The 18,688-nt window shown below is 38.9% G+C and overlaps 1 protein-coding gene across 6 annotated transcripts in view; it reads right to left on the bottom strand.

The window, feature by feature from the left end:
- Positions 1-18,688, bottom strand: part of TNRC6C (trinucleotide repeat containing adaptor 6C) — a 117,519-nt gene that overhangs the window by 25,021 nt on the left and 73,810 nt on the right. For 5 of the 6 annotated variants that reach the window (XR_010886109.1, XM_067308605.1, XM_067308608.1 and 2 more), the window contains 5 exons: positions 10,427-10,636; positions 9,002-9,168; positions 7,529-7,609; positions 6,805-6,862; positions 6,296-6,441 (listed from right to left, as the gene is read on the bottom strand). Coding sequence is in view for 5 of the 6 variants with exons in the window: in XM_067308605.1 (XP_067164706.1) it covers positions 6,296-6,441; positions 6,805-6,862; positions 7,529-7,609; positions 9,002-9,168; positions 10,427-10,636 (662 nt within the window). In the remaining variant the exon portion in view is untranslated. The remainder of the gene's footprint in view (positions 1-6,295; positions 6,442-6,804; positions 6,863-7,528; positions 7,610-9,001; positions 9,169-10,426; positions 10,637-18,688) is intronic. The other variant, XM_067308607.1, reaches the window with a different exon arrangement.

The raw sequence follows: 18,688 nt of genomic DNA, 5'->3' as shown, positions 1-18,688 counted from the left end.
GAAGAGGCCCAGCACGTTTCAAGGAAGTCTGCTGGTAGTTTGGCATATGCTCCGAAGCGGAGCACAAACACACGACATACCGCTTTTGCTAACGCAAAACTTGGGAAAGGACAGACAAGCTTATTTGACACTAGTCTGCATTCGGTTCCAAATCATAGCTCCGCTCTTAAAAAAGCATTTTTGCATGACTCCCCTTTTTCTAAACCAGACACATGCGCCTGTTTGAATATTCATGTAGCGCTGACTAATATCCACTATGAAATGTTACTCTCCGATGCATCCATAGAGCACAAAACTCTTTAAAAGCAATAATTATTATGTTGCCTGTACAGGCTTTTTAAGAAGGTGGTTAAGACACTGCCTCATCCTCCCCCAGCCTGTCCTCCCCAGGAAGAGCCTAGATTATAGCAGTCGATGAGGAGTCCCCCCTCTCTCATCAACCAGCTGTAAGGACCCACGGTTGAACATGGACACGGTGCGCAGAAGGCAGCCCCCGCGGGGGGCAAACAGTGAGTCAGAAAATAAAAGAAATCACATAACCCCCAGTGAAACCGGTATAAATCTAGCCATTATTACAGTGGGGTACTGACTTGTGTGTCAGACGGGGCTTTGATGACTGAGAAGCCTGCAGCAAGCATGATCAAATAACGCTATGCACCGAGTACAGCTCCAAAACCACGCAGGGGAAAAAAAATCTTTAATTTGCCTCATGCTGGACAGATATTTTTAAGGCAATATCTTCACTGCCAGAGAGAGGCTTTTTTATAGCTGAGGAGCTAGGTTATTTCAGCTGATAAACCCAACCTCCCAGAAGACTGCGAGATACTGAAAAACATCTTTTGTTAAAAATAAAAAACCACACCAATCCTCTAACCAGATACCCAAACAAATGACCTAACGCACTAAGCACTCTCCGTAAATGTTGCGTTCTAAGTTAACCCTGAAGAAATACGTTCTCAAGGGCTATCCTTAGATGCAAAGGAAAAGCTTCTGTACGATCAGGCACGGTGACACTTGGCAGGGGATCCAGCTACCCTGAGGGGGACGCTGACATTTTCTAATGATATCCCCAAGGCCTTTCGGCTCAAGATATTTTACATGCTGCTGGACATCAGTCACACTCTGCAAACAACTGCAGCTTGCATGACAGTAACAGGTTCAAGGATTTCTCCTTACATCACGGACATATGTTTATAATTTGATCCTTCCCCCTTTAAAGCGAAAATCATTTCTGGTGCGCTCTTTCGCTCGGGTGCCACTGTTTCCTACGCAGGCACCAGTATCGGTCACGAAAGACTAATGTAATCTCCCAGTTGACTCAAATATCGCTAATGCATTCCCATGTCATTCTTTTTTTTTTTTTTAATTTTAGAATTATCCAGTGCTCGGGAAGATGAAAGAGAAGCCGCACTGGAGATGCAGGTTTCCAGTTTCCCAAACGGCAGCACTCTGCTTGGCTGCAAGGCCGGCTTGCTCAAGAGCGCGCGCCTGAGCTCAACTCCAGCAGACGTCTTTTGGAGCCAGTTTATAACACAGCAAGTTTATAATTGCTGCCATTCACTTGGTTCTAATTTTTTAATTTGAACTGCTCATAAGGGTGCCAACTGCGCCGCACACATCTGTGCTCTGACACATGGGACTGAAATCACTTCGTTTCACATACAGTATTTTGGTCGGTCAACAGGAAGGACTCATCAGCCTCAACCTAGGATGGGTGAAGTCTTTACTGTCGATACAATCATCTGTAACCCCGTATTTTCCAGTTTCTTTATGCGGTATCCATTACCTGAAGAATAATCTGTTCTACCTAACTTGTCCAGTCCAAATCTTTCCAGTGATTTTGTTACATATTTAACCCTCAGGTTAAACAAGTAAACAAACCTCTAACACTGGCATTGCCAAAATCATGCTAAATCCAACGCAGAATTTAATTTTTTGAAAGGATTTGACGCAGTTGTAAAATCCTACAGGGGCAGCGTTTCCTTCTACACTTATCCAATGCAAAGCACAATAATGGTGCTTAACGATACATTATTTTTAAGGCTTTGGAAAGTGTCCTACAAGAGTCCCATGTACCAAATATTACAGAATGCAAGCTGCATTACTCAATGTTTTTTATCCCTGTGAGATACAGACAATTTAGCACAGGATTCCTGAACACTTTGGCAGTCACTTGCCAACAACTGTCACTTCATGAATCAAAACAGCCCAACAGATGGATGCCAGACTGCAGAATGTGCCAAAGGTCTTTATACAAAGTCAATTACAAAAGTAGTAGAAACCACAAGTTAACTTTTGAAAACCGAAAAGAAATCCTCTTTCAAAGAAGGAAGCTAAAGAAATAAAATTTCACCGCAAAATAGGATTCCTTCAAACCTGACAGAAGTTATGTACAGGCATAAGAAACTTGCAAGAGGTGTAATATTTGGAGATGGGTTTATCACCAGTATTTCTATTTTTGGAAACAGAAGAACTTGAAAGATGTTTCAAAATTTGACAACATAAAAAGAAACAATCACGGGATCATAGGAAGCAGAGATGGAGGAACAAAGAAGAAAATGAAAATCTAACTTAAAAATCTACTGATCATCATGTAAGTGCAAAGCCTCAAAAAGTGTTTCTGCTTAACGATGAAATATCCTATTCATTACCCCAAAGACAAAAAGCTATCACACTCACTAGGGACAACTGGGAAGGATAAGGTTGAAAAAATCCCCATAATATTTATATTAAAAAGAGGAAACAGTCTAGTCAGCTAGGAAGAACTGAAGAACTGAAGAACTGGAAGAACCTGATTGCAGCCAACACGCATCAAGACTTGTAGGCCTGTATTTATCACCAACAGGGAAGAAGAGCTGGTCAGCGAATAAGATAATATTGAAAAGGAGGCTTAATTTGTAAGGGGAGAATTTCATACAGTCTCCTATGTGCTCCAGAATTTGGAAGACAGGCTGGAAGCAGCATTGGGGCAAAGGTAAGACAGGACCCAAAGTTGGCAATATGAGAGAAAGGATAAAAAAGCAAAGGGAGAGGAGAGCAGGAAGGGGAGCTGATATTTTTTCTCTCTGCTCTGTTTTTGGCACTTTGATAAATATATCACATCTTTTCAATGGTCCAGAATTCAACATTAGCAACTAATTGTGCTAAAAAAGTTAAATGAAACCTTTTTATGGTTCAGAATTTTCAATAGAGGGGTGGTCAGTTCTGATCACCATCAAACAACCACACATTTCTTCTGAGCTTAGAAGAATGCTCAACAGGTACAAGGAGAATACACACCAAACTCGAGTCCTAACACTCAGGAGTGGGTCCCAACCCTAACTCCTGTGCATCAGGAAAAGATTCTTTGAAGCACTCTGGGCTTCCAGAAAAATCTTACATTTTTCTCTTTTTTTCTGTTTGTTTGTTTTTACAAATTTGATGGCTCCAGAAGACATCAGGTAGCACCTTCAGGCAAACCTGACACCTAAGTACAGCATGCTTGACTCCAAGTAAAAGATAACGTGGCTAAGATCATGTCTCAGGGTACTGCTAGGCTGGATCTGTATTTTCTTGAAGCCACTGGATTTTCTCCCTTCTCCTTTTATGGTGCTACAGGGCAAGATAACATCCTGAAAAATAATACAATTAACAAAGCACTGAGTGCCAAAGATTAACTCAATGTGACACAGAGTAAAGAATACGTGCGGCAAGCGTTGAAGAACAAGTCCAGGCAGAAATTCAAAGGAGACGTTTAGTTGCACAGACCAATCTGTGCAACTTCTTTATCTGAATAAATGAGTGCTGATTTTATCCTTCAAAGAAAATGCAGCAGAAACAGCACTGAGACTCAACTGAAGTGAGCTGAGAGATGAGACAGAGGTAGCAACGAGCACACCAGCCTAGCTTTCAAGTTCACCAACATGAGGAATTTTACATAACTTACTGAAGACTCAGCAAAGCCAAATAAAAGGATAGTGACTTCGTAAGACAATAGGTAAAGTCAGGAATGTTGGCTCGGATGCTTCGTGCAGCTGTGGCAGACAGCTTGTTCACCGACCACAGAGAAGGATGACCTAATCGGGAAGCGAGGCAGCTCCAGGTTCATGCTCTGAAATAGTACCTCAAAAGGGCAAAAAAAGTTTTGAAGAAGAGGAGCTGCTCTAACAGCATGAGATGGAAATATGGAAAGAAAATCTCTAGAAAAATCCCCTCTTCTTAGAGTAGAGACTACATTTGTTTAATCCACTTAGCAAGTTGCTCAACACTGTGATAGCTAACAAATAAAGTTTGGAATCACAGTTATTTCCTTCGTTATAAGAAAGTCATTGTGACAGATTATGCCTAGACTGACAGATTTTACTAGCTGTATGAATATGAATGATTTTAGTACTCCCTTTTCAATACTTATGTTTAACATATGTTTCCATAATTATGCGTTATGCTGCATATAATGAACCTCTCTCTTTGGCAATAATGTTACTGCTCAAGATATTGTTATACTAGAAAAGAAAAGGTTAATTGGCATACACGCACTAGTCTTGTGCCCTTCATCGAGAGGGATCCTTCAATTAACATATTCATTCAGGTTTGCCATAAACAAATAGATTGGCCATAGTTAAGAATAAATGATGAACTTTATGGTGGCAGGAAGAGAAAAAGAAGAAAGAAGAGCTAGGCTGTGTCTGACATGCTGAAAATATATAATCAGCTCAGTCTGGTTTAAGAAAGGACAATATAAAAGACACGATATCACCATAACATGAGTAGGGAGCCCTGAGAGAACAAAGTGTTACTCCCTCATAAGCAGAAAAGCGTATTTCTAATATATTCATATATGGAGGAAACTGCCACGATACTACATTAAGAAGCACTGTGACAGCATTTGAACTATCACAACTTTTGCTATGTAAGGACCCTCTAAAGCAAATCTTAAACATGCACTCATTTTTTCTTATTAATATAAATAAGCTGTAACAGTGTATCATACATTTGTTTTTAAATCAAATCAACTTGTTTACAGTCTGCATTGTACCAGAACAAAAACGCAGCTAACTGTCTAAACTGCAAAGACAGCAGAAGTAGTAACAGCTGCCATTAAAAGGTCAGTGCTTACCAGCTGCTCTAGTATAGCACCTGGATCTGAAAAACCACACTAATTTTCTGACCACAGTACCTGGGAACCTATCACACCTAGGACCATAATTTTAAACAGAGCACTAGAGTTAAGGCTACAAGAAAACACAGGGTGGAGGACCAGGAAAATAACCATTATTCAGGGTCCATGAAGTTTCTAATATACGTAGCCTGTGCTAACAAGACTAGATGTCTTTACTACCTCACATCCTGTGAACAGCCCACACAAAATGAATTGGTTTCAGTGCAGTTTGTAAAAGGTACTGATTTCCACATTCAGAAGAAAAAAAAATACAAAAGCCAAAATTCACTCACTGTCTTTATTGCCACTTCAAATAACCCATGAAAAAGAATGGCACCACAGACTGATCCTCCTCTAGTGATAATTTTCTGGGGGATTCTGAGGTGCTTTGGTGGGTCGGTGTGTAGGACTTTACCTCAGGCTGTAAATTGCATTTCCTACTGAAGACCTGGCTGCACTGTTCCCTACATCCTTTTCTTTAGGCACTTTGTTTCTTGGACACCTCTAACTTCTGTAGCCTTCTACTCAATCACTACCTGGTCCTGCAAAATTGGTCATACATGACCACAGAAAAGGAAGCTTATCAGAGAAGCTATTTTTGACCGTGTGTGTCTGCTCTTTGAGTTAACATAAATAAATTGGTTCCTCATTCCTAATTAAGTATTGAACTTCCACAGGAATCTATAAGGAGCTCAGAACCAAAACAGGTTTTAGGAGCCTAGGTCTTTTGAGGATTTTGGCCTAGGTCCCTACTGGCTCATTAGCTTGGGCAATGCTTACTGACTCCTTGGACTCTTACAGACCAAGAGGCTTTCTGTTCCCCTTGTTTCTTTTTTCTCCCCATTACTAATTCCACCGCACTTTTTTGCCCCATTACTAATTTCATTGCATTACTGATTCCTTGGGGGTTTTTTTTCCTCCAAAACATAACATTGGGGATGATCATTATTTATTTCTATGTGGAAATCAAATTGCGGATCTTTCCCACAAGGACTAAATTCGCACAAGGTAAAGGAAGAGAAGAAAAAGAATAAACCAGTATGTAATTATATATCACATTTCTTTGCGGAGCTTTCTAAACAGACAGTGGAAATCATCAGTATCTCTACATCGCTTACAGTTTTGACTTGTCAGTGATACCCATATTTCTGAGCCTACCTTGTCAAGGAAGGTGGGGCGGTCCATGGAAGACTCTTTGGAGATTGGTGGTGGGCGGCAGCCAAGGGGTTTGGTGACCATTCCATTGTAGTCGGTCACTCCCATTCCACGCTTGTCCATTTCCACCTTCTTTTCCAGCAGAGCACCTTCACAGAAAGCAAGGGGAAATACATTGAAAAACAAAGGTGGTGCAAAGAGAGCGGATTGTCAAAACTCTGAAAACCAAAACACACTAGAAACTATTTCCAAATCTGTTACAAATCACTCCTTTTTAAACAGAAAACTACATATTTTGCCTCTGAAAGTACTAAAACCTACACACCCCTGCTGGTCTTGATAGTAACCCACAGAAGTGTCTTGCATAAAAAAAAACCCAAAACAACCAAAAAAAACCCTTTAAAAAATAAAGTTATCCGATTAAACTGGACTTGGTAAGATCAAACTCCAGAATCATGAATATTTTCTGAGTTGCATTAAAGAAAAAGAATTTCAGTTACGCAGCTACTTACTCATGGCCTGATCGAGATTCATATTGTTGCTCTTCAAGGCCTCTTCCGCTGGCTCTCTCTGTTAACAATATGGATTAAGTTAGAAAAAAAAGTAACCATGCTTATATGATTTCAAAGCAAACTGAGAAAATGGATACGTCTCTTAAATACTGGATTTAAAATTTACTAAGTGGCACAAATTATGTTAATACATGTTTTTTCTGCTTTTACCAATTCCCACAAAGAGCCAGTTGTTTCAGTTTGTCAAATAGTAACAGTTGTACAAGGTCAAGCCATATGCATCTTCTATTAAATTACTTCCTATTTTCTGTGGTTAAATTAAGTGTAACTACTATACGCCTCTCTTAGCAAACAAACAAATAAATAAAAAAAACTCCAGCACACAGCTATACTCTTAATTCCATCTGTTTAATAAGGGAATGGGGAACAGAAGAATTATTACTGAAGTTCAAAGTAACACCTGTTGTCATAAAACTCAGAACTTCAAAAGTTCTACAAATGTCATCAAGTTAAGTATGTCAGCAAGTAATCTCAAAGAGCGTTCTATTAACTTATGGTAAATTTCTGAAATTAGGGAAAATGTCTAGATGCAGATAACAGAACTAATTCCCTGACAAGAGGAAGACTAATTATCTTTTTGAGGCGACAGCCTGAAACATCAGAAACAGAACTACAACCTACAGAGGCTAAGCCACAAATATGCTAAAATATGAACGCTACTCACAGGGAAGCCCATGTCCGTGAGCTGTTTTATCAGACGGTTCATGATCCAGGCCTCATCTTGCTTGCTAGATGTCTTCATGCCCTGAGTAAGTAAGTGGGAAACTCCATTAAAGGTCTATTTTCTATAAGCAAACCAGTGACACGTAGATCAAATACATGACCCGTTTTCCCTCTTAATAATACATGTTACTATAAGCTCTGTTAATACAGATATTTATAACGTATACAGGAACCCTACAAACAAAATAGCTAAGATTCTCTTCCCCCACAGAGCATAAAAAAATTGTCTCAGTTGAACAGCTGTTGAATGTACTATTTACTATTTGATTTGCTGACCTGTGAATTAAAGTGACCTTTAAATTTTTCATCTTTAATCTTGGCAGAAAAACGTGATGAAATAAAAAAATTCTGAAATAGTATAACACTTCCCAAAAAACATTCCCAGAAAATGACTTTGCAACCTGAAAGGTAAGAATCTTACGCTATTCAGCGCATTTTCTTAAAAACAAACAAGAATGTTTAGATAAACATCTTTAAAAGAGCTCTGCATAGCTTCTCTCTTGCAAAATCCTTAAGAAGTACTCTTCAGTTCAGTTCTTCAGAAATTACCAACAGACAAGTGTGTATTTGTTTTGGGGTGTGGACAGTACGGAAAAACAGCCTTACTTGATCAAATCACTGGCCTAATTACGACGGCTAATGGAATAACAAACTAACTGGCTAAATGTAATCCTAACTCCTTTAATTTATGGGCTGGCCTTTTCCTGAAATAAAGACTCTGTGCAATGGAAAACATCCTAACATAATTGCACGTGTTCTTGGTTGAGCGTGGCATTAATACAAATTTACTTTGTTCTCATAACAGTACACACCTTACAATTATCTATTTGTTTTTGGAAGTAGGAAATAGTTTTTGCTGGACCACTTCACCGCAGACTACAGTTTGCTTTTCTGCCACTACAGAAAGTGTCTGAAAGTCCCCCTTATGCTTTTTCTGTTTGCTTCTGTTAATACGTTATTATTTCTTTGGAATACATGGAAGCTTATAAAACTTACAGAAAACAAAAATAACAAGAAGGAACCCCCTGAAGCATCTGACATGCTAAAAGTCAAAGATCTTCCACTTTCCCCTGGAAACCAGGTAGGCTATGCTTGAATCATTTATTATTGATAAACATTATTGATAACAGTTAGCTTATGTTTGTGTTCAGGTGTTGGAGGCCTAATTTAAGACTTCAGGTGTAATGTCTATGTTGGGCCTAATAAGTAGCAGCTTTTACTTTATTTGCTAGTAAAATGGTACATAAATCCACTTCCCACTATCACCAGGTTCATTTTTCACCATTCACAAGGGAACAGATTTTCATTCAGTCCAAAGTAGTAATACTAGGAAGAAAACTGGTAAGAACTGATGCTTGAAATGCTACACCGTAATTCTGCTGATTTCTAGAGACTATCCTTATTTTTGTCCTACCTTTTGAAGTCCTTTCTTCGGGGCATTCCCCCAGGAATTACAGGAGGAGCTGCTCTCTTGAGAAGCAGTATTATTCCACATATCTCCTTCTTCATCTTCCCACTGACTAGTACTGAGATTCACTTCATCCCCACCACTGCCCCAGCCTTCTTGCATAGATTTTGAAGCTGGAGGGAACGGAGAGAGGGAGAAGAAAACCAGATCACTCCGTCTGCTGCAAATTTTACAGAAACATCCCTTTATGTCATATCTGGTACACTAATATCTGAGCATTTTCAAGAGATACAAAGGTTCAACAAAATAGCTTATTTGGCATTAAACTATAAGGACGCCTTCCTTGAAGCTATCAAAAAAGAAAAATACTCTAAAAACTGTCATAGAAGGAAGAAATCCAGCCACAGCAGGTCTTCCTTCTCCTGAACAAGTAAGATCTGTGGCCATTCAAGTCTCCTGAGGAACAAGGCACCAGAAGTGTGACCACACACTGATGACATACAATTTTGCTTTCAATGAATCTCACCATTTTAGCTGCCATGTTCTTCCTGATGAGCAAAACCGAATTTCAAGGCTACTGGCAGTCAGAAGCAAACTCGTTCAGACCTCAGAAGAATGGAATCTGAAGGGAGTAAGTGGGCTAGCAGGAACACTTTAACTGATGAGGTTGTGTTGCCTCATTCTGTTCTGCTCAAAGGCTGGCATAACACATTTTAAGACCGCTCACTCCTCTTTTTAGGTTTTCTGGGACTATGCAATTGTCTCTCAGTATAGTATTTTGCAGAAGTGGAGCTAAAAGACCACCACAGCCAAAAGAGACTTCTAAAAAGCACCTTAGCCTCCAAGGCATTGGGAGATGGAAGGTTTTTATTAGTTAGGAGTCTCAAAGCAGTAAGTAGTTCAGGATGTTCCTGAACCTGTGAACAGTCTTAATAGCTGAAGAAAATATTCACTTCTCTCAGTTTCACAGAATAATGAAGTTTTGACTAGTCATTCTCAGGTGTTTCTTTTCCCACCAAAATCAATCCTATCCTGAGTTCAGTTGCTTCTCATCCTGATACAGGTTTGTTTTAAGGGCCTAGGGATAAGCACTGTTCACATTTTTCTGCAGTTTTACAGGTTCCTGTATCTTTGCAATTTATAAGGTACTGCTTTCAAAGTACACAAAAAACTGTAAGGAGTATATTTAAATCTTCTGGGCAAATGCACTGCATTCATATTTTTAAATGCGTTATCATGAGAGAAAATTTGGTATCTGGAATCTCAAAGTTTTGAGACAGTTTCTGGACTTTTTGAAAACAAAATAATTAAGAAAGCCTCTGACTTAAATGCACAGAAAATCAGAAGAAAGAAGTGCTGTTTAGAAATACCAGTAAAGACATTCCCCCTCATTTCTCTGAGCACTTCTCCGAGTGACATCCACGTGGGTACCTGGTTTGCACAGTGCTGGGGCAGCAGCTGGAGCGGTTGTTCTTCCGTACGTCCCTGCCGGCTCGGCAGGATTATCTCCCCACCCTGTACCACTGCTGGGGGGCTTCCCCCACGCCGAAGTGCCATTATCAACTGCAGCAGAAGGGGAGGACGGCTCTCCCCAAGAAGCTTCGGTCTTCGTGTGGACAGTAGGCATTTCGCCCCAGCCTGCTGAAGCAAGGAGAAGAGGAAAGGTTTACTAGTCTGTCTGGGAAGAGCATGAACCAATAAGCAGACCCAGTGACTCTAATTAAGCATATTTAAAAAAACACAACAAAAAACCCTTTGATTTGGTCTCAAAAGTCTTTTTCTTAATTGAATACTGGTGCAAAGTTGTTAAGATGCAGGTCATTTTTCTACATAGCCAGGAGCAGGCACGCTGCTGCGTAAGTACCAGATCTTGTCCGAAGGGAGCAGTTGTTTCAAAAGTCACTTCTCAGAGCAGACCAAACAGGGATGACCTCTGCTAGGACACCACTCTGCCAGGACAACACACCCAGCAGTGGGAGCACTGATGAGACCAAGACCCATATTTGAGCTGGACCTTGTTTAAATGAAAGACTTGAAGCAATTTTAATGCCTCTTAACTATTTACAAATTAACAAATCTCTTTTCTCGTGCCCTATGAGTAAATCAGACGTCTGTGTTACCACCTTAAACATTCATTGATTATATACATTGAAATCAGCCCTTAAACCCTTTATTAAAGGCTCATGGTTGAGCACGTTCCCTACATCCCTTCATCACTGAGGCTCTACATTATAATCCATATGGTTTTCACAGCCCAACTAGACGTGAGTGCAATCAGGACCTATAACACAAACATGAGGAACGGCAGATAGAAGTCACTGTTTTCCAACAGAGTATTATTTTAACTCATTGAAAGATGTAAGCTACTATAAAGAAATGTCCTTAGCCTGGCTTGAATCTAATGCGCTTAAATCCATATGGCACTGATTTTACTCCTGAAGTTGAATATACCAAGAACTGTCATGTAGCTTTTGAGCCCTGAAGAGCAACATGGAGCGACACAGAAAAAGCTTAAATTGGATTTTAAATTACAATTACCTCTAAAAAAGGTTTCTTTTGAAGTTATTTGCTTCTGTTTTTTTTTTTTTTTTTACACATAGGAATTCAGCATTTTTGTTGAACATCAGCACTTGAGGAAAATGTTTTTAAAGTTTTTTTTTCTCCCCGAAACAATATGTAGACAGAACAGCTTCCTACTTTCATGGAAGACCGGTTTGTTTTAGCAAATTTTCCAGAAAGACAGACTTTGATCATACATGGATTTCAAGTTACTTTTTAAAATACATAAATGAGTCATATATAACAGGCAAGAAAACAAAGTATCTTACATTTACCTCCTTTCTGCACCAACAGATACCCAAAGAAGGTGGATAATGACAAGGAAATCATTTAAGTAAAGGGACTAAGCAATAGTGTTTCATCGAGCAATGTGTTTACATTTGCTAGAAGTCGTTGCAGGACCAAGTGATTTCAACAGAAATTCTGCTACTAGAAGCCGCAGGCAATGTACACCACCACTAACATTTTGGACACTAGTTGGCAAACAGTGGACAAAATTCCTTTCAAAGAGATGGTTTCATATCTGTTCACCACTCTAATGTCACTGTATGATATATTTATTTCAGGTTCCATTTCTTAAATCAACAACAGTTCTCTTAGATAACAATAAAACTGTGCATGACACAAAATACTGTCAAACTAAGCCTACATGTTCAAGAACACATATAAAGCTCTTTTAGTACCAGTGTTTTAAAAAATATTCCTAGCAAAAAACCAAATTTCATTGTTTCTCACGCAAAGCCAACTCTCAATCTTGGTATGGTATTGGAGTTATGGTAACAATAATAAAAAAAATCTTCCCTATGAATTTGTAATTAAAAATTTGAAACAAAACCGCTATGTTCTAAGCTGTATCAACCAAACTTGAATTTCTGGTTAATTTTAAGGTGTATACAAATGATAACCACACACAGGCACACACATGTATGTATATAACTGAACCACTGCTTAACACAACAACTTCCTTGGTGTTTCGCCTAAAACCCTTATTTAAGATTGCTGCTTGCATCTTTAAGTCAACTCATTTAAGCGACACTTTATTTGAATTTCTTTCTCACTACTCAGGAGGCTGCCTTGTCAGACAACTGCATGTATTTATTTTAATTATACTAGCATCTGAAAGGGATTAACTGCACACAAACGAAACAAAACCCCAAAGCATCTCTGAAATACCAACTAGAATGCAAAGGCGGAGAGGGCAGAATAGCAGTATTTCTCTGCATTCATGCAAACTACTCATAAAATCAACCCTAAAAACACAATTCATATACTGAAGCGGTAAAGCGTACTAGTTTGTGGAATAAAAAAATTGAAGGAATTGGACCATTCGTTCCTGTAAATTCAATAGCGGTGATTAAAGACCACAGATGTGCAACGCCGAGTTATTTTTGCCTTAAGTGCGCTGAATAGTAAATATGGGATTACAAATAATGAGATAGCCTCTGCTAAGATAATACTTGTACCTACATAAAAACAAACAAAATGCATTAAAATAAACATTGTCAAAAGAATCTTGACAGATTAAATTAAATTCAGCAATTTAGTTAATAAAAATGGAAGGCTGCCGCAGAAATAGTTTATATACTGCAAAAATTAACCTCTACTCACAAATTCTAGAGTATTTATCAATTATGAATCTGTTTTTCTCCTCCAAGATAAGCACCCGCTTTCTTAATGTTATTACCTCTGCGCCACCTTTTTATGACTCTATACAACTGCTCCATTTTGGAAACTTAAAAAAGCGCATAAGGTTACATTTTCAAATAGATGAGGCAAAATGCGACAGGCAGCAGGAAATATATTTGCTTTGTGTTCTGCAGAAAAGTTCCTTTTTTCTTAAAAAAGAAAGAAAAAAAAAAGAGGCTCGTCCTTGATTTTTAAAATAACCCAGTAGGATTTGCTTTTCAGACACAGGTGGACTATCGGACAGTCCAGTGCAAACAACTTGCCTCTGGCAGCGTGATGCTTTCCAGTGCTATATAGCTCACGATAAGGGCAGCTTGCAAACTCCATTACAGAGGGTTGGGTAAATGCAAGGAACTACTTTTAAAGTTTCTTTACGCAGTTGTTTGGAAGGAGAACACCTTCGGAGCGGCCTGAAATCTGAAAAAGTCATCAATTTTCAAAAATGCTGCTCAGAAAACATTTGTGATTTTCTTTATGGAAAAAAAAAATGTATCTAGACTTTCCTGAGAAAAAGCCCCATGCTTAAAAAAAAAAAAAAAAAAAAGACAGATCCGGATGAATGTTGTTTTAAACAGAATAAGCTCTGTTAAAGGGTTCTTTGGCAGGAGAGTGAGGTTTTAATACTGAAATTTCTAAACACTTAGAATTGCAAGAAACAAAAAGATCACAGTGAGTAATAGATATGGACACATTGGCAGTTTGTTTTATAGGGAAAAATAAACCCATAATTAACATTGGGCCCCAGCCAACAGGAAATCCTCAAGGGAAAGTGAAATGTTAACTAAGCTATGGCAGGATACAGTTGTTTTCCCTCAAAACAACCCTATAGCCATTTGGATGACAGAAATTGTTTTCCTTGAAGTTGTTTGGTCCGTGATAAATACCAGAGCGTACGACTACAATACAGGCAATCCAAAACATTAGGACCTTATGGAGATGAAAAAGGAAGAGATTCTGCAGCAAAATGAGATTACTTACTAAATCTTTGCTAGTTAGTCTAAGAATAATGGAAAAAAAATAAGCTGTAAGGGGGGGGGTGTATGTTTTCAGGAGTCACCCATGAGCCTTGACCTTTCACGTCTTACTTTTCTGCAAGGGTTTCTTCTCCATGCAGTGGAGCTCAGGACCTACTCACGCTGCTCAGCACCAGGAGAGCTGGCAGGTCTGCACAGTCTGTACTTACAAATCTGGCTTTCAGCAATGACATCAACCTTGAGCCAAAGCAGAGGAGAGGCTTTGCAGAATCTTCTCCCCCAGAACTCGCTTGTTCCAGGGCTGAGCAAATTCTACACACGTTCAGTTTATCCATGAGTATCCTAAAGGAGCTCCAAATTGATCTGGTTTCAAATCCACTCTGATGCAAATTCAAGGTATGGAAAATGCATCACTCCTGCATTCTCTGCTTCATGCAAATGACATGTTACGAATGATATATAAGTTGCCACCGAGACAATTGTATAAGATGATTAAAGGAATAGCAAGAAGAGGACTTCAGAGTTTCAGAATTTAGACCTGCTTCAGAGTTTTAAAATTTCAATTACTTACTCTCTAGGAACTCCAGAGACTTTACTTCTCAATATAAAATCTCCATGGGTAAATCTACGTTATCTTTTGCTAGTTCCTTCTTCCAGAGGGAAGACTGACTACTGGAATCCTGCCAGTCTCCACCTGTCCAACAGGAACAGGAAAATTATGGGCCCACTTGTGAGCATTTGGAGGAGAGCGCCACGGCTCTTCAGGATCCAACACTCGCTCTCTTTTGCTCATCCCCTGATTTGCAAAATCACTTCTCGCTCCTCATTCTCCTTGTATGATATTTGGAAGAGTTACAAGTGCTAGTAAGAATTATGCATGAGTAATTTAGGTTAACATTTAATCTAAATCAAAACCACTAGCTCTTTGCTTGTCTTTCCAAATAACTCACCAGCGGTTTGGGAGGAAGTCCCTAAAACCAGAAAGGCATACATTTATCACATTAGCTACCACATTTTGTTTTCTTACAACACAAAAAGAAACTCCTTGGAGCATTTTCATCAAGTGTGTACCAACATCTGTTTCCCATCACTAGCTTTTAAGTTCTGTATTCAAGGAATTTTGAGAACTGCTGGGGATGGGTGACAACCTGAATAACAAGACTGTAACTTGCCCTTCATTTCTAAACTAATGTAGTATAAACTTAAAACTCAAAGGGGATTGCTGCTCCCTGGTGAACAGTCAACTGGTGCTGCAGAGCAACAGAAAAATCCATCTCTCTGCTTTGAGCATGCGTGTGCCGTCCTGCAACAGCACCACAGGCTTCCTACCAGCACAGGAAGAGAAGCCAGGATTTGCTATTCTGGATGTTCCTCAAATAACGGTAAATGATAAAAGTGATCGGCAAGGCACATCGTGATCCATGCAAAAGTTAAACTGCCAGTTTAATACCTTAGTTCAACGGCTGGAAGATTTTACATGAGCACTTACCAGTGCCCTTTGGCTCAGCCTTTAATTATACATAATCATACGTTTTTTACAGAACTATCGTGCATGGAAAAGAACTGTTGGATGAAATTTGGTGGTGGATTACAGGAGAGTGCTGGCTACAGGATCCTTGTCTCACTTACTGTACAAGTTGAAAACACGTAGTTGATGGGACAGGGAATTGCAGTAGGAAAAAATAAGGTTAAACGGTACTCCAACATACTATAAGCCTATGTCTGTCTGCATCATAGAAATGCCACGGATTACTTCAGCCTCATTTTTAGGTGTCCCAGATGAGACATTATTTATAAATGTTTTTAACTCCGTATAAATTTCAACAAAGATTAACTTATTTGCAACATACATTGTTGTAAAGCTGCTATGTGCTATATGCAATGTTAAAAATCAGGTCTTAGGCACTTTGAGTTGGGAAACTAATGGGATCATTTAAATTACATTTTTTGCTCTCCATGTGTAAGATAAGCATAAGACTAGTCCTTACCAGGTACAGTCAAAAGCAAAGATTGTCATAATATGTAAAGGCATGGAGGACAACTCCTAGCTTTCATTGATTTGGAGATTAGATGATAGTTCTTTAAAACATTTCTACACCTGTGGCCTTTATAGTTGTACTTATGTGCACATCTGTGAGTGTATGTAAGCAAAAACACACACACAGAAAGCGTAACTTATGCAGGCTTGATCGCACTAGCTTTTAAGAATAGTATCAAATTGTATTTTAAATTGTCCTCATTATCATTATTCAATTTATCCTCCTTCTTGCCTATTATCCTAAGTTTATTTTGGGGGTTGTTTTTCCTTTAATACCTTAGAATTTTCCTAATAAACATTTTTGCAAGATACTCGACACTGTCATTTTAACATGGTCGTGGGGCATCTTGAGTAGATCACTGCAAATTACTAAGCAGATCTCTGACTGTGTCAGCAGATTACTTAGAAGGAACCCTGCCTTTCCCAGTTGTGCTACTATTTCCAGAGGAACCAGTGTAGATTAAGACCAATTTTTAAATGCCGTTTTCAAAATCTGAAGGATTCTGAACATTAAATTTTCCTCTGCAAGGTGTTAAGCATTATTTGAATAGCATGAACAGTACATCACTGTAGGTGAACAGGTTTACAAGCATACATGTAATCATCCAAAAATCAGCTTAATGTCAAAGAAAATCCCCAACACTCTTCAGTGATGGCCATCTCCAACATAATTCAGAAATTTGAATCATTTCATGGATGAAGTTTCAAATAGGGGTGAAGTAAGTTTAAGGCAAACTAAGAATTATTGATCAAATATGTTGAACTGACCACTTCTGGACTTCTTTAAAGAGTTCTCCTTTTGGATCATTGCACTAAAATGCATACCTCAACTGTTAAAATATTGAAACAAAGCAGGGAACATGAGCCTATTTTTATACAGATGTTACAGTAAGCCTGAATTATTTCAAAACATCAGAAAGAGAAAAAAATGACAGAAATGAAGAAGCGAAAACAGATCCCACTCGGAGATAAGCACAGCTAAAAAGTCAATATTTAGCCATGACCAAGACAAAACAAAAACTTGCGAGACAACATCAGATGGAAGGATTTCAAACAGACCTGCGAGATTAGATTTCTTTTGAGAAGTCTGTGGGGCGTCATATGGAACAGGGCTTCCAGTAACTTCTGTTTAACCACCTCCAGCTCTCTTAAAGCATTTTTCTCTTTTTTTCCCATTTTTATTCCTTCCTGCTTGTCTACAACAGTACCTTGTCTTTAAATTAAAAAAATTCCTATATTTTTTCCAGATACATAATGCCTAAAAGCTTGTAATTGGAACTCGGGTCACGTCAGACTACGTTTTCCTAGTCACCCTGAATATTGACATGTTTAACCAAGCCAACTTTAGGAGACTCACATAGAAGTCCGGGATACTACCCATGTTTGAGACCTAAAATATGGATGAAAACCGTTTCTATAAAAGACAACAAACAGAAGACACAGAAACAGCAACAGCCTAGACTCATGCAACCGTTAAAAAACCCATGTCTGTTGCCAAGAGATACAGTTTGCAGAAAAGAAACAGATGCACAGTGTCTAAACAAGAACAAAGACTGAAAAATAGAAACGGAAGACAAATAAAAGGAAAAAGGTTAGCAAAAAACCCCAAACCCTCCAATGCTTGAATTAAAAGAAGCTGCTAAAACAAGGTATCGTCTCACCGTGGAAGACCTGAAGAAACAAACACAGACCAACAATCTAAGAATTTAGCATTTTCTTAACTGGATTTTTTTTTAAAGCTTTTCTTGCATTCATTGTGCAGCCAGCAAAATTCCTCTCAAGCCTTCTTTAAAGAAAAAAAAAAAATTCTATTGCAAAAACGGCATGACAAGCGTAGTCAGCTGGTCTCACCTTGGATGGGCAGTTTTCTAGGCTGAGGACCTGTGCAAGCATGTCTGAGCTATTCTCAGATACATCACTTCAGCGCTGACGAAAAGATCATAGAGGCCAAGAGAATATAGGAGAAAATAACACCATGCCCGTGCCAAACACCTTCCTTGTAATTCCTTCTGGACGTTTTTTTTTTTTTTTTTAATAGTTGGAATTCAGAAGAAGAATAAATAAGGAAGTTTGTATATCAGGTTCTACGGGTCTCCTTGTCGAGACAAGAAGTTACTACTGCTTCAGGGTAATTGAATAAATTTCTGCTACGATTTAAATACTGGATTTGCATCCTCCATGTGCAACTACGCACTGATCAGCCTAGTTAACATTCAGCATCATTGGTACTGGCATAGTAGGTCCTAATTTATACACCAACAAGTATACTGCCTTAGTTAACGAAATGAAATTAAAAGGCCTACCTCCTCTACCTTGATACTCAGTCTCAGGTGAAAACCTGACAAGTGGAGGACAGAGTAGTCGAAGACAGAGACGCAGAGATTTCCCTTCATGAACTCAGTGCAAGTGGCCCCACTTGGCCTGCTGAGCTTGAGC

Source organism: Apteryx mantelli, chromosome 19, assembly GCF_036417845.1.
Source record: "Apteryx mantelli isolate bAptMan1 chromosome 19, bAptMan1.hap1, whole genome shotgun sequence".
Lineage (NCBI taxonomy): Eukaryota > Metazoa > Chordata > Aves > Apterygiformes > Apterygidae > Apteryx > Apteryx mantelli.
The sequence above is the reverse complement of the archived record's forward strand: the minus strand, read 5'-3'. Positions and strand labels throughout refer to the sequence as shown.